A 17293-nucleotide genomic window follows, 5' to 3' on the forward strand; every position below is an offset into this window, starting at 1 on the left:
GGTGTTGCGTGTGGCATGTGAGATATGCAAGGCTATGCTCTTTCTCCTTTTCACTACAGTCAAATCTCCTAAAAGAGTAATCTTCTCTCTGAACCCACGTCCTGTCTTGCCATTTACTCTTAAGGAAAAACAACAACAATAATTATTTAAAAAGTAATACAGTAGACTAGTGGAATAGAATTGAGAGTTCAGATAAAACCCATACATCTATGATCATTTGACCAGCAAATAGTATCTTCAATAAATGGTGTCGGGACAACTGATATACACATGCAAAAGAATAGAGTTGGACCCCTACCTCACACCATGTACAAAAATTAACTCAAAGTGCATTATTGACCTAAACACAAGAGTTAAAACTATGAAGCTCTCAGAAGAAAACACAGGGGGGAATATTCATGACCTTGGATTCTTAGACATCAAAAGCATGAAAAAAATAGAAAAATTGGACTTCATCAAAACTGAAAACTATTTTGCATCAAAGGACATTAACAAGAAAGTGAAAAGACAACCAGAATAGGAGAAAATATTTGAAAATCATATATCTGATAAGGGCCTAGGATGAACAATATATAAAGAACTCTTACAGCTTAATAACAAAAGACAGAAAAATCTGATAACAAATGGGCAAAGGACTTGAATAGACATTTCCCTAAAGAAGATAAATAATTGACCAATAAGCACATGAAAATATGCTTAAAATCATTAGTTATTAGGGAAATGTAAACCAAAACTAGAGTGAGATACCATTTCATGCCTACTAGGTGGTTCCAAAAAAATGGAAAATAACAATTGTTGGTAAGGATGTGGAGAAATTGGAACCCTTATACGTTGCTGGTGGGGATGTAAAATGGTACAGCCACTGTAGAAAACACTTCGGTGGCTCTTCAAAGAGTTAAACATAGAATTACTATATGACCTAGCAATTCCATTTCTAGGTATATACCCAAAAGAATTAAAAGCAAGTGTTCAAAAAAAGAAAACTTGTACACATATGTTCATAGCAGAATTATTCACAATAGCTAAAAGGTGGAAGCAAGCCAAATGTCCATCAGTTGATGAGTGGATAAACAATTTCTTATATATGCATACGATGGAATATTATTCAGCCATAAAAAGGAATGAAGTACTGATACCTGCTAAAACATGGATGAACCTTGAAAATGTTAAGTGAAAGATGCCAGACACAAAAGGGCACAATTTGGATGGATCCTTTTATATGAAATGTCCAGAACAGGAAAATCCATAGAGACAGAAAGCAGAGTAGATTAGATAGATGTCAGGATTAGGAAGGGAGTGACTGTTTAATGGGTACAAGATTTCTTTTAAGGATAATGAAAATGTTCTGGAACTAGATAGTGATGATTACACAACACTGTGAATGTACTAAATGCCACTGAATTGTACACTTTAAATGGTTAAAATGGTGAGTTTTGTGAATTTTACCTCAATTTTTAAAAAGTGAATTTTAAAAAAGACCTGGAAGGAGCCTTGTTCCTATGCTAACAGAAAGAAAAGGTTGAATAGTCTAAAATACCATAACTTTCTTGAATCCATCAGAGAGATGAAATCAGAGGGTGGCTAACTAGCCAGAAATGTAAACAGGTCCCTCAGTGGGCAGATAGGATACAGCACTTGCTCACTTGTGGCAGAGCATAGGAGCAAGATGGGACCACCATACAAACAGCTAAGATTTTAATGAATTGTGAAAGGCTGAGCAGAGAGTATAGGAACCCTGGGGGCCATGAATGCAAGAATAGTTTGCACCTACTTGCTGACTCTTCCATCGACTTCCATTTGGGTGCTTATGACAAAGATTTGTTGTGGGAACAGAGTCTAGAGAAAACCTGTTTTGGTGGTGGAGGCCCAGAGGAGGGGAGCACCTGTCACTGCTGGAAAAATGTGAAGACCCATCTGGACCTTTGTCCCTTAAAGAACAAAAGTCTTAAGCCACTAAGAAAGGGCAGCAAATTCTGTTGCCCCTCCCTCCCTTTCCCAGGCAAAGGTGAAGACCTATTTCAGCTAGGGGGAAGAAAATAGAATGAAAGCACTCTGTACCCCAGGGGAGTGGCAGGAAACTGTATCAGTAGAGGTTGCCTACCACTGGGGAAAGAGTAGGATCACTGAGAAAGCCCCACCCTCAAGACTGAGGTTGGATCATGACAACAGAGAAGCCCCCCTCATCCCTCACCACCAGATGAGCAAGTACCGGGTAAGAAGCAATAGCAGTCTGCCTCTGTGGGAGGGGCACACGTGTGAAGAGACTGACTTCTCTTCACACAGCACAGGCACACAAGTAAAGTCTAAAGTTGAGGGTGGAGCAGGAACATTGAGGAAAAACCCTCCAGCAAACCAGCTGCCTTCCTAAACATAACCCTAGAGAAATTTGAAGGTGATGGCGTGCTGAAAGTAACCTTAACAAAAATCCCAATCCCAGCTCAATTCCTGACTAGATTGGCTTAGCTGTCCCCACCAATGGCCGGGAAGTACAAGCAGTGTGCCCATTTCTAGACATAAACCTTTTTTACCTTAGTCTCTACTGTCTTACACATGATGTCTGATAGTCAATAAAAAATTATGAGGCATCCAAAGAAGCAAGAAAAATATAAGCCACTGTCAAGAGTCAATAAGCGTCTATTCAAGAGTAGACTCAGATATGACTAGGATGTTGAAACCATCAGAAAAGGAATTTTTAAAAACTGTGTTAATGGCTGAAGTAAAAATGTTAATATAATGCATGTACAGGTGAGGAATTTTAGCAAAGATATGGAAATTATGAAAAGGAGTCAAATGGAATGTTAGAAATAAAAATAAATATTACAAAGATGAAGAGTGCCTTCAGGGACTTCCCTGGTGGTGCAGTGGTTAAGAATCTGCCTGCCAATGCAGCGGACACGGGTTCGAGCCCTGCTCTGGGAAGATCCCACATGCTGCGGAGCAACTAGCCCCTGTGCCACAACTACTGAGCCTGCGCTCTAGAGCCCCCGAGCCACAACTACTGAGCCCGTGTGCCACAACTACTGAAGCCCACTCGCCTAGAGCCCATGCTCTGCAACAAGAGAAGCCGCCACAATGAGAAGCCTGTGCACCGCAATGAAGAGTAGCCCCCGCTCACCACAACTAGAGAAAGCCCGCGTGCAGCAACGAAGACCCAACACAGCCAAAAATAAATAAATAAATTAATTTTTAAAAAAAAGTGTGCCTTCAGCAGGTTCATCAGGGTCATCAGAAGACTCAACACAGCTAAGGAAAGAATCAGTGAACTTGAAGATAGGTCAATAGAAATTACCCAAACTGCAATACAAAAAGAGAAAGAGTAGGAGAGAGGAAAAAACAAACAACCCAGAGCATCCAGTAGTTGTGGGACAATATCAAATGGACTAAGATACAAGTAATTAGAATCCCTGAACAAGAAGAGATAGAACAGGGCAGAAGAAGTATTTGAAGAGATAAAGGCCAATTATTTTCCAGAAATGCTTAAAAACATCACACTACAGATCCAAGAAGTGCTGAGCATTCCAAGAAGTATAAATAGCAAGAACAACAACAAAAGAGTCAAATTGCTGAAAATCAAAGAAAAGAGAAAATCTTGAAGGTAACCAGAGAGGGGGAAAATTATTACATACAGAAGAACAAAGATGAGAATTACAGATTTCTTATCAGACCTTGCAAGTTATAGGATAGTGGGGGGACATTTTTAAAGCACTGAAAGAAAAAAAACTAGAATTCTATAAAAAGCTAGAATTCTGTAGCTAGAGAGTATATATATATTTTTTAGACAAAACCAAGAGAATTCATTACAAGCAGACTTGCACTGCAGGAAATGTTAAAGGAATTTCATCAGACAGGAAGAGTATGATACGAAAGAAACTGGGAGATGCAAAAAGAAGTGGTTAAAATGAAGGTAAATATAAAGGACCTTCTCCCCCTTATTTTTAATTGCTCTAAGAGATAACAGGCTGTTTAAAGCAAAAAATATATTGATGTATTACTGGTTTATGCCATATGTGAAAGTAAAATGTATGACAATAATACAGAGATTGGGGTGGAGGAATTAGGACTCTACTGTTGTCACTTCTGTAGTTCTTACATTACATGTGATGCAGTAAATATCATTTGAAAGCTGACTGACTAATTAAAGATGTGTATTTAAATCCAAGAGCGACCACTAAATTTTTAAAGAATTAAATAAAAAAATTAATAGTGGAGATAAAAAGGAATTGTAAAAATACCCAATCCAATAGGAAAAAAAGTAAAATACCTCATTATTTAAAATATAGTTTACATGTTGAAATGGTGTATCCAAACAGAGAATCTAAACACACTGGGCTTTGAAGACAATACCAAAATATATACATGTACACATACATATATACATATATATATACATACAGATATACATATATATACATGCATACACATACACACATACACACTCCAAAGGCGAGGAGAAAAAGAGGATAAAAGAGAAAAGGAACAAAAAACATGGAACAAATAGAAACAAGGGAGATGATAGATTTTAAAAATAATCTGGTTTTTATTACATAGTTTTTTACCACTTACAAAATTGTTTATCAGCATCATATTAATTGGGAAGCAGCCTTGTTAGGTGGGGAAAACATAGCTCAACATTGTGAAGATGGTTCATTCTCCCCAAATGATCTATAGCTTCATGCAATTCTAATAAAAATCCTATCAGACTTTTCGTAGATATAAACAAGCTGATACTAAAATTTATATGGATGAGACTAGAATAGTTCAAAAAAAAAAAAGTTGAGAAAAAATAAAGTAATTGAAGGGCCACACTACCTGATTGCAAAACTAACTATAAAGTTAGAGTAATCAAGACAGTGCAGTATAGGTGAATGGATAGACACATAGGTCATTGGAACAGAGTAGAAAGTTCAGAAATAGACTTACTTATATTTGGCCAGTTGATTTTCAACAACAGTGCAAAAACTATTTGATGACAAAAGGATAGGCTTTTCAACAAATGATTCAGAAAAAGAGCATTGACCCATACCTCATACCATATACAAAAAATCAACTCCAAATGGATCATAAACCTAAACTTAGAAGCTAAAACTGATTTGTGATGCCTTTTAAAATCATGTATTAAATTTACACACACATGTATACGCAAGGCTATGTTTCTGGGTCGTTTATTCTCTGAGGTTTTTGTATATGATTTTTATAGTATTGTCACCCTGAAACAGCAATTATCATTTTATCACATGAGTTAATGTTGAGTAAGACTGTTTTTCCCTCATTAATCTTTTTCTGTTTTACTCAAAAAGTCTGTGTGATCCAACTCAGCCTTCTTCATTAGTCACCTGAAGCTCCTCTCACTAATGTCATCAATGACCTGTTTACCAAACCTGTCTTTATCTACTAGACCTCTGTGTGGCATTTGACATACTCTTACCTTCAAATTCACCTAAAATGTGTACATAACATTTTGTCGGTCAGCTTGGGCTGCCATAACAAAATACCATAGACTGAGTGACTTAAACAACAGTAATTTATTTTCTCACAGTTATGGAGGCTGGAAGTCCCAAGATCAGGATGCCAGTGTGGTCAGGTTCTGCTGAAGGAGGGCTTTCTTCTTGGCTTGCAGATGGCTGCCTGCCTGCTGTGTCTTCACGTGGTGGAGACAGAGCGCTCTGGTGTCTCTTCCTCTTCTTATAAGGGCACCAATTCTATGGGATCAGGGCTCCACTCTTATAACCTCATTTAACTTTAATCCCTCCTCAAAGGTGCTATCTGTAATACAGTCACATGGGAGTCTAGGGCTTCAACATATGAATTTGGGGAGGACACAACTGAGTCCATAGCAATATTATTTTCATATTTTATTTTATTATATTATAACTGTTTTGCTATTTTACCCCACTAGACTTTGAGCTCCTTAATGGGTGGGAATTGTACCTAGTTTATTTTTGTATCTCTAGTACTTGATACATAATAGGCACCCAGTAAACATTTTAAATGGATGACACTTCTGTTCCCCTATCTTAGGTACTGGTAACTACCATGCATCTGTTTTCCTAGATCATAAATCTTAGTTATTTTTCCCTTTCCCTTTTATCTTGATGTTCAACTATATCCAAAATACTAAGACTTTTACCTTCTAAAGGTCTCTCAAATCCATCCCTTGTCTAGCTCCAGGGCTATATCTTACCCTTCCTCATCTTTCAGATTATTTTAATTGCCTCTTAATGGGATTACTGTTTCCAGAATTTGTCCCATCCAACCCATACTAGACCCATTCTTGCTGCTAGACTGACCTTTCTAAAATGCCAGTCTGATTGTATCACTTCCTTTTAATATCTCCCCAGAGCTTAAGACTAATATCTAAACATCTTAGCCTGGCGGAGTCGTTTGTGATCTGGCCCTGCTTACTTTATTATCCTCATCTTCCATTAATTACTTCCCAATGTATTACTTACACTCCAGCCTTACTAGTTGACTTTCAGTTTTATAAATACATGATCCATCCCTTTTCATGCCTTTACAAGTATCCTTCATTCTGGGAATGCCCTTTCCAACTTCTGTATCTGATATATTTTTTAGGTGCTTTGTTTAACAATTCTCCAACTATGGGACCTTTCTGACCTCTTCCAGGTAGAATTAACTGCTCCATCTTCAGTCTTCTTGTGCAGTTTGTACCAATCTGATTTTAGTGTACTGTAATTATTTATTATCATACCTTTCATCTATACTGGACTGTGAAATCTTTGAGGTCAGAGACATATAATTAATTTTATATTCTCAAAATCTAGTGCATGGTAAGTGCTCAGTAAATGTTTGTTGAATGAATGAGTGAAAGGATCAATCATAAATTTAATGATAAAAGGGAATATTTTATTTTATTAAAAAGCCAGTGTGTGCCAGGCCCTGTTCTAGGTGCTGGAGTCAAAGGAACATCGTGGCATGTAGGTTTCAATAATTGGCATTCTTTGAAAAAAATTCTGAAAACTGATTGATTGCGGTGCAAAGAGAGAATGTTCCCTTGTCTTTCTCTCCTGTATTATTCATCCCTCCTACTTCCTTATTTTAAACCCCTTCCTAGGGAATTCCCTGGCCGTCCAGTGGTTAAGACTCCAACCTTTCAATGCCAAGGGCCCTGTTTTGATCCCTGGTTGGGGAATTAAGATCCCACAAGCCATGCTGTGCGGCCAAAAAATCAAAAACAAAAACCATAAAACCAAAAAACCAGAAAACCCCTTCCTAGAACTGCTCTCTGGTGGCTGCCTGTTTGATTGGGATCAATGCCTAGAATAAATGAAGAAAACGTGTAGCTGGAATTGCAGGAGATATTTTAATAAAAGTTTAATTATTGTTTTTGGTCCTTGTGATAAAAGTTTTTAATTGGTCTTTTCTTCTATTCTCTTAAAGTCATAATCACAAATAACTCGTTGATTAAATTTTTCCATAAGTACCTATACAAAGAATAGAGACAAGATATGGATTAAGAAATTTGAGTTAAAAACCACAGGCACCAGGCTTCCCTGGTGGAGCAGTGGTGAAGAATCCGCCTGCCAGTGCAGGGGACATGGGTTTGAGTCCTGGTCGGGGAAGATCCCACATGCCGCAGAGCAGCTAAGCCTGGGCGCCACAACTGCTGAGCCTGTGCTCTAGAGCCCGGGAGGCACAACTACTGAGCCCGCGAGCCTAGAGCCCGTGCTCCGCAACAAGAGAAGCCATTCCAATGAGAAGCCCACGCATGGCAACGAAGAGTAGCTCCCGCTCACCGCAACTAGAGAAAGCCTGCATGCAGCAATGAAGACCCAACGCAGCCAAAAATAAATAAATTTATTAAAAAAAAAAAAACAACCACAGGGACCAACACATATAGATCCTATGTAGCTAAGGGATAAAAGTAGACTTTTTGTCTTTTAGACTGGAAATATAAGGCCTCTTGGAATCTGAGTTTCTACGGTTACTTTGCTCCTGTGTTTCTTGTTCCTAATCATTTGTCTTTTCATGAAGTGCATGTGCATTCTCTACCACTGACCTCCGCAGGTCAGTTTCCCAGAGGAGTTTCCCAGTGCCTTCTGCAGCTCCTGCTGTGTGTCCATTCTGCCCTAGCTGAAATCTTGCCTGGCTTCTCTGACCTCTTTTGACTCTTGGCAACAGTGCCTGTCAGAACAGTTGCTGTTCCCCTGCTAGAATCAGCTGGGACGGGTGAGAAATGATGGTCCTTGTGATAGATAGCATCCATGTCTGAAGCACCTCTTGTCTTAGTGGCCCCAGTGGTGACTTCCTGTGGGTCACACACCCTGTGGACAAGGTGTTTGGCAAGAGTGTGAAAACTGTGCTATGACCTCAGGCAGCTTCATTCTCCTGGGACATTTTGAATAAACTAGAAATGATGGGTTGTTGGAAGCAAATTGAATGTTCTGACCACAAAGTCTCTCTCTGATTGCAGAGTTGCCTCACTCACAGAGCTCTCCGACTGTCAGCAGCGCCTGCACGAAGGTGCTCTATTTCACTGACCGGTCACTTACGCCCTTCATGGTCAATATACCAAAGAGGTGAGATTCTGGGATCATTATTTCTCCTTTAAAAAGGACAGGAAGGCAGAATCATTAGTTACTGCCCATCTAACCAGCTGTAAGGTGTTTGAGAAGCAGTGTAGTGAGAAGGGCACAGGAGATAGAGATTCAAGTTCTAGTTTCACCACTAACCAGTGGCATTACAAGGTACAGACACAATAATAGTGCTTCCAATCCTGATATGCAAAGATGCTCCAAGTTAGGAATAACAGTTTTTTAAGTGTTCAAAATAGCTTCTGCTGATAGCTTTGGATTACAGCCTGGCATTCCAGGGCTACTTATTACTCATTGATCTTTGTTACTATTTGATGACTGCAGCTAACCTATGCAGAATTCATGTTAAAAACCTTCAAACACTCCGTTAATATACTCCCTTCTAAGGTAAATGGCTTTGAAATAAAGATTTTTAAACTCTGGAACCAACTGCTGAGAGAGGTGATAAGATTTCCCTTTCCCAAAGAGTCTTGCTTGGTTTGTGTTAGAGGGGAGCTTTCTGAAGTACAGATGGTGATACTTGATTTAATTCTACCAGCCTATAGAAATGGAATTGTTGCAAAGAAGGAAATCAAGAGAACTTAGACATATTGATAGTTTAACAAATTAGATTTCAGAGACTTTGTGTCTTATTTTCAGAGTAAAACAGAAAAAAAGTAATTTGGCTGCTGCCAAAGCAATAAATCTATTTTAAATTCTCAGATCAACCCATTGGTAATGCCATTTTCATTCCCTAATAGTGACTGGCTCCCTAACTTCTGCTGTTTCAGAATCCTCTGGGTTATCAAGGGTGGTGACCTAACAAGGCCACGCTGTTTCTGCCTCCAGAGACTTTGGCAGGGGCCTGGATTTAAAGCTAACATCTTATCTTTCCAACCTACTGATAAACAGTCTATTTTAGTGTTCTCTCTTTTTGTTGCAGGTTGGGGGAGGTGACACTGAAGGATTTTAAAGCAGCTATTGACCGGGAGGGAAATCATCGGTATCACTTCAAAGCACTGGATCCTGAGTTTGGCACTGTCAAGGAGGAGGTACAGAATCCACAGGGAGTCTGGGTGGTATTGTTGGTTGTTCTTGAACCCCAAAGACTTCTACTCAAGGACTAGTACCCAGAAGTACCTCAGTTCCCTAACCAGGTCAGAGGAGTTTCCCAGTGCCTCCGACCAGTTGATTACTCCAGACTGAGAAGGTTCAGGGAATGGCCCAAGAAGTTGATAGCTTCTTTAGTTCAAGGTCTTAATCACTCTGATCAAACTTGGATAGAATTTTTATTTTAAAAAGGAAAAAGTTTTGTTAGGGAAAATAAAGAACCTACATTGAACAAAAGCTTGGCTTTGGAGTCTCTTTTCTATCTGTAGCCAAACCTTAGAAAACTTTCTGCTTCCTATGTAGAGCAAAATAAACAAACTGTCATGAATATATGAAACTGTATATTGTGGTGGTAGTTTCTCATATAATGAAAATGAGGAAATTCTGCAAAGTCATCTATGCTTATTCTGAACTCCTTGACTATTTTCTTAGCTTACACTTCTCTTTATAATTCATCTGCCAAAAACAGACCTTTTTTTTTTTTTTGAAAGAGAGTCATGACGTATTACGAGTGCTCTCATAGTGGTTACAGAATGAAAACGGTTGGAAAAGCCAATATTTTATTTTGTAAAGATTTCCTGGACTTCCCTGGCGGTCCAGTTGTTAAGACTCCTCACTTCCACTGCAGGAGGCACAGGTTCGATCCCTGGTTGGGGAACTAAGATTCTGCATGCTGCGTGGCGCAGCCAAAAAAAAAAAAAAAAAGATTTTCTCACTGAAATGTTTTAATAACCCTTTCTATTTATTAGTGGCTTAGGAAATGAATTGAATGAATGAATGAAAAGAACTGCACGCACACATGTTAAGATTGGTCTTCATTCTAACCCTTTCTTTACAATGCTTCGGGCAAAAATTTTCCCCTTTCTCATTTTTTAAATGCTTATAGTACTGCTTTCTTTTGAGAAGCCCAGAGTGCTCTATGGTTAGTAATTTATTAATTCTTATAAACCTCTATGAGCAAAGCAGTATTAGAGGGATGCTTTAACCATTTCGTAGATGCTGAACGAAGAATATATAAGGCATACGTATATATACACACATACAGAGTTGACCTTTGAACAGTATGAGTTTGAACTGCATGGATCCACTTATATACAGACGCTTTTCAATAAATACCTACTACAGTATTACACAATCAGCAGCTGGTTGAATCTGAGGATGCAGAACTGTGGATACGGAGGGCCGACCGTGAAGTTATATGTGGATTTCTGACTGCACAGGGCCAGGGCAGGGAGGGGGGTGGGCAGTGTCTCTAACCGCTGTGTTGTTCAAGGATCAACTATATATATATTTTTTTTACCAGTTATAACTTTGGGGACAAAACCAAAGGGACATAGGCTCTAACTCAAGGCTTTCCTCTATACTTTTTTATCCTTTATGTCTGAGATCTTCTTTTTATCAACCACAGATGTTTAGTGAGACTCTCTATCTTATAATTTTTTCATGGTGGCTTTTTTTCTTTCTCTAGGTTTTTCACGATGATGATGCCATCCCTGGATGGGAAGGGAAAATTGTAGCCTGGGTGGAAGAAGACCATGGAGAGAATTAATGCTGAGTATTAGATTGAGGGCTTGTGGAACTCGGCAGTCCCTGGCTGCTTCACTCAGGAGAGAGGACTAAGACCAGGATACACTACGAAGTTTTTAGTTTGTGCTGCCAAAACAGAAGCTTCTCCAAGTGTGACAGCCATAGGCCAGTCCTGTTTCTGTGCCTGGCACGTGTGGTACTTAAAGTCCCTGTCCAAAAGTAGACCATGGGTTCTTGTGGAGCTCCTTGTCCGTGGGAACACAGTGTTTTATTCTACTCTGAGGACAACAAACCGAAGGCCTTAACCAGTGGGGATGGATGATCCCACTCCTATATGGGCATGGCTGCTACTATCTGGAACCTGGGAACTGGATGTATCACTCCTGTGTGTTACAGTATTATTTTAATTGGCCTCAGTGGTTGCAGCAATCAGAGTCCCAGCATTTGTACTCACAGACAAGGTGAAGGTACCAGCTTTTTTGCTTCTTTGCAGCTATTGCAAACCAAGAATAACTCGTAAGGTGGTACCAAAGATGAAAGCCCACTCTTCAGGAATTTTTTGGACTGGACATGGATGGTGCTGAATTGTTGAATGGATTGAAAAAGGGCTGCCCATATTGTGCTATATACTACGCTAAAACCATAGTTAAGTAAGACCTTGGGCTGCCTCTTGTGTCTTAACTGGTTTTGCAACTTGTCCTTTAGCCCACAGAGGGCATATTTCATGTACTGCTCATTTTCTCTGGGGACTCTTTAACTTTAGAGCCATTTTTTTCCCCTTCCAACTGATGAACTTTGTGTTTGAAAGGAATAAGGAGTGAAAGTCTCCTTTCAAATCCAGGCGGGTATGGAAAGGTGCTGCTACCCATGTCTTCTTGACTTTCATGACTTTCTTTAGCTCATGGCATCTCCTTTGCAGTCAAAAGGAAACAGACCATTAGTTTCAGTATTTGTGATTTATAAGTACTGAGCACGAGTTATTGGTCTACCCCTCTTCATTTCAAGACCAGAGTTATTTTCTATTATATATTTAGTCTAGGCTGATCCTTTGGCCACAATAGAAACCATGGGGGCATGGAGCATGAGTTGTGAATGGCAGGGTTGATTCTGGGTGATAACACCTAGAATCCTTTCTCATGTGCAACACTGTCAAGTGTAGAAGCTAAAAGATTTAAACTTTCAGAGATTACTTTATATCTTGAGTTTTCTCATTCATTCACCAAGCACCATCAACCAATCAGATATATACATATATATCAGTCTCTCTGCCTGCGATCACCAGTGTACACTGCCAACCAGAAGAGTCGGACAGATCAGCTGTGGATTCTTGACCTGTCTGTCTCTAGTTCATCTCCCCTTTTCAGCCATTTCAACAGACGACTGATCGGAGCTCTGAGATGACATTTTGTTGTTTTATACAGATGTGTCTTTAAGTTCATGTTTGGAGAATTCTTTTCTACTCATTTGCTTTTTGTCCAAGAACCATGTCTATTTTTATAACTTGAGTGAGAGTTCTGTATATTCTCACATTCTGTATACTGTATCCATTTTCTAGAGAACCCAGTTGCTTTTATACAGGCTCTTCTCTTCTTACCAGCCCTTGTGGTTTCAGAACAAGCTTTATTTTATTACAAGTATACTAATGACAGATTACTCCTGTTCCAGTTCTACCAGCCATTTTAGTTATGGAGTTAGTTTTACAGAACCTATTTGATGGCTCCTCTAGCTGACAGAAGGAACTCAAAAGACACCTGATGTCTTTCGTGTAAGTTTACCTGGTCTCCTCCTACTGAAGAATGATTTCTCATCAGAAATGACTGGGAAAATTTGGGAAAGTCATTTACAAGCAAGAATAATTCATTATGAAAGCAAACAGAAGAAAACAGTGTATTCTCCATTCCCCCCCAGCCCCCCCCCCCCAAGGAAGTCTGGAGAAGAAGTCCTCATGTCACCAGTTTCTCTGTTGCATGAATTTTAGTGTTTTGCTATAAGACAGCATGAGGGTTATCAGGCCAAAATTTGTTATTGTATTTTCAGTACAATTTATCTTGAATGTCTGTCACTTAAATCAGTTTTACTTGTCAGTTTTCTTTCAGCAAACATTCTTACTATTATGTAGAATTTAACTTTTCAGAGAAAATTAAATCAGAGAAAATTTTCAGAGTCCTCTACCTTCTTTGTCTTTTATCTCTATGTCTTTTGGAAAAGGAGCTGCATGGCCTTAGTGCCTCCATAGAGAGCTTAAGTTGAATTAATAGCTCATTAATCTCATATGCCACGGGTGATAACTAAGCACCCCCATTACAGGATGGCACACCAGAGTGTTTGTGTAAAATGTGTTGGTAATCCTCATTCCAGTTTCTAAACAGAGGAGCCTTCTAGGCGGAGTGTGCATTGATTCATTCTGGTTTGAATTGTCTCCTATTTGATACACTAGGGGGCCTTTTGACTTATTCAGAGTATTGCCCCCTACTGGCATTTGTGTGGGATAGTCCATCCTGCTACTGCTGAAGTTCTCTTTCTTTGAGAAAACTAAGGAACTAGAATGTTTAGAGTCCATGAGATAATCTCTAAACCTGATTTAAAAAATGACCCTCTCATAAAAACTAAGTTAGTAAAAAGCTCAATTCCTTAAACAGTCTTCATTTAAAAACTGAAGACTGTTCTCACTCAGTTAACTAAAGTAGCTGGAATTGGAACACTTTACAATTTCTACCTAAAGAATTTAGGTTAAACTTACTTGGTAATATCAATGCTGCTTACTGACCAACTTTCCAGCTCTTTTTGACCAGGATGGTTGTAAATTAAGGAAAATATCTTTATACTCTGTATTCAATCCAAGAGGACTCTAATTACTTAAAACCATTTAGGTCATAATAATAATAATTTTCATTTTTTCCATAAAATAAGCATTATGATTGCACACTCCTTCTATTGTCTGAATTTATGTAAGAGGTATAGCTTGCTTAAAATATATATGTAAAGTTATATTTTCTTAGAAACATGGATGTTTGCAACCATTGCTTTCAAAGAGATTATTACCATGTATTCTCTCTGTTTTACGTTTTCATGAAGATTGTGTTATACCAGAGGCTTCTGATTATCAAAGTGATAACCAGTTTTAACTGTCTGTATGTACCAGATTTGTGACCTAATTTTAAAAAAACCCAGAAACAAACTATGAATAAAATGGAGTTTGCAAACTAAATACCATTAATAATTTTCACTTGTGTTTACTGACTGAAATTAATCAAGAAAGCCATTTACATTTAGTGAAAGTAAATTTCCTCAAGTGATCTCCCTGGTAGCATGTTTACTCATTACTTGGGGAGTAATCGGATTACTTGGAGAGATAAGGATTACTTTATTGCTACAGATATTACTATTGGTATTTCTAATGTAAGTGCAAAATATCAATAGGTTACATTATCAAAGAAAATTCATTTACGTAGCACTTCTTTTGACATTATATATAAATGTGCAAACAAATAAGAACCCAAGACTCTAAACTGTATGACAAAACAGTCTCTAATGCAAAAGCAAGAAACATTAACAAGAGGCTTTCAGGAATGTGTATTTAAAAGAACCAGAACTTCCAAATTAATTTGAAAGATGCCTTCCTAAAACTTAGCCTTCATTTATCACTTTAAATGTTTTATATAGCTAAGTCTTTAGCCTTGGGTGCTTTCACTTGCCTTCCAATTACATATTTTCAACTATTTAATTACAAGCCATTTTAATTGGGTTATTCCATCATTATGTTAAAATTAAACATGTAAAGAACTTTCACTACCAACTAATTCCTCTTTACATCTAACCCATTCTGTATCAGTAATATCATTCTACAAGTCTCAGGACTGATTTGACAAACCTAATTATTCCTAGCTTACCTCTGGGGTAAACTTACCACTCCTGGACTGTTTGACCTGTGCCCTCTCATGATTTAGCTACACCTGTAAAAAGTATATTCGAAATGCAAACTTGCTATGCACTGAAAGATGCAAAAAAAGGTTTAAGCAAGGCTACCTAAGTAACTGAACAGCAAACTGAAGATCATCTCATACAAAGACTAATTTAAAGTAATTTAGATCCAGTTATTCAAATGCAGTGGAAGTACTGTAGTAAGATATCTTAGCCAATTCAAAATCGTTAACATTTTTGTAATAATTTATAGTTACAGTATAAGCCCTTCCACTAATCACAATTATTCTTACGTTGCTTCTTCCAGTTGTTACTCATAAGTAGTTTTACATTATGGTAACAATATAATTGCTCTACTCCTATTTTTATTTTATTTTATTAATGTTTTGGCCATGCCGTGGGGCATGCAGGATCTTAGCTCCCCAACCAGGGATTGAACCTGCGCCGCCTGCGATGGAAGTGCAGAGTCTTAACCACTGGACTGCCAGGGAAGTCTCTCTACTCTTAGTATTTCAAATGTGCCTTTCCATTTAACCTGGGAATTTTGTTTCTCAGTTGTACTCCCTGCATATTATTCTGCCAGACAGCCGTGCCTGCTTAATCTTTTCCTCATTTTTGGATAGTTAACATTTTTCCAATTCTTTTTCTGTCATGAAGATATTAAAACTTTTTTTTTTAACCTTGTCTTGGATGCCTTAAGGATACTAGAATAGGATTTGGGGGAAATGTGCAAACATTTTTTCCCTGGTTCTTTTTCCCTACTATCCTGCCATCTCTAAAAACAACCTCCCGACGAATGCATCTCTTTCTCTTCAATCTCATTAATACTGAGATGTTAGACTTTTTAAAGTTTCCAGTTTAAGTAGGTATGATATAGTGCCTTCTGGCTGCCTTCTTTTTCCAAATGTTTAATTACCAGCAAAGTTGAACATGTTTTCAAATGTTGGTTTTTCTTATTTCTTGTGTTCTTGATGTACACTGGGGATTTAGGTATATAAATATAGCACGTGCTTCCTTCCAGTTTAATGCCACTCTCAGCTGAGAAATGAGACATTTTCTTTTGTTTTTTTAAAATTTATTTATTTATTTATTTATGGCTGTGTTGGGTCTTCGTTTCTGTGCGAGGGCTTTCTCTAGTTGTGGCAAGCGGGGGCCACTCTTCATCACGGTGCGCGGGCCTCTCACTATCGTGGCCTCTCTTGTTGCGGAGCACAGGCTCAGTAGTTGTGGCTCACGGGCCTAGTTGCTCCGCGGCATGTGGGGTCTTCCCAGACCAGGGCTCGAACCTGTGTCCCCTGCATTGGCAGGCAGATTCTCAACCACTGCGCCACCCGGGAAGCCCCGAGGCATTTTCTAATTATAGGATAACCCTACACAGAAGGGTACCTAACAAACGTAGGTAGAAGGGATTACATGGCAAATTATAAACAGAAATCTGTTTTGTAAACTTGTAGCTTCATACAGAGAATATGCTTAATCCTGCTACAGTACTCTAGAATGTGGGAATATATCTTCCATTCGGCTGCCCTTCACATCATTTGGCTGGAAAACCTGTTCACCACGGTTTCCTGTTGGGCTACAAACCTGAAATTAAACCTTTGTAACCCACTACAGCCTGCGCGGAGCGAGGCCCCAAACCTGGCGGCGGTTGGGTCCGCTGAGGCTGCGGGCGCATCCGGCGAGCACAGCGATGCCCCCTCTGGCAGTTCTCCGCCGCCCCTCGGCCGCAGGCTAGAGCGCCAAGACCCGCCCCTCGGCCGCAGGCTCTCCGCGCCCGGCTGGTCCTCGAGACCCTTCCCATTCTTTTCTCAAAGAGGGGCCACGCCCCTCAGCCCACCTCAGACCACTCTGCCTCTATCAGCCCCGCTCTCGCCACCTTTTTATGCCCCTCCCTTTCGGCCGTGCCCTACACAGCGCTTAGGTGAAGTCCTCCCCTGAGATGCGGCCACCACTGCGAGCCCACCACCTGCCACTCCTCTCCACGTCTAATTCTCCCAGACTCGGCCTGCGGAAGCTCCGCTGGAACGCCCCTGCCACTCGTGGCTACACAGTAGCCGCCCTGGGTCACCCTTTTCCCCAACTCCCAGGAGGAAGACCGTACGTTCTACACGTTTGTGGTCCACGGAAGGTGTGAGGCGAATCTTTGGAGCCCGTTTTACGACAACTTGCGACCGCGCGGTGCGGCTGACGGCAACGCCGCGCTG

At 39.5% G+C, this 17293-nt stretch overlaps 1 protein-coding gene across 5 annotated transcripts in view; it reads left to right on the top strand.

The window, feature by feature from the left end:
- Positions 1-14376, top strand: part of DIXDC1 (DIX domain containing 1) — a 74296-nt gene extending 59920 nt beyond the window's left edge. For all 5 annotated transcript variants that reach the window (XM_059930436.1, XM_059930437.1, XM_059930438.1 and 2 more), the window contains 3 exons: positions 8432-8537; positions 9475-9583; positions 11110-14376. In XM_059930436.1, coding sequence (XP_059786419.1) covers positions 8432-8537; positions 9475-9583; positions 11110-11190 — 296 coding nt within the window. In that variant the 3' untranslated portion in view covers positions 11191-14376. The remainder of the gene's footprint in view (positions 1-8431; positions 8538-9474; positions 9584-11109) is intronic.
- The last annotated feature ends 2917 nt before the right edge of the window (positions 14377-17293 follow it).

Source organism: Balaenoptera ricei, chromosome 8 (assembly GCF_028023285.1).
Source record: "Balaenoptera ricei isolate mBalRic1 chromosome 8, mBalRic1.hap2, whole genome shotgun sequence".
Taxonomy (NCBI): domain Eukaryota; kingdom Metazoa; phylum Chordata; class Mammalia; order Artiodactyla; family Balaenopteridae; genus Balaenoptera; species Balaenoptera ricei.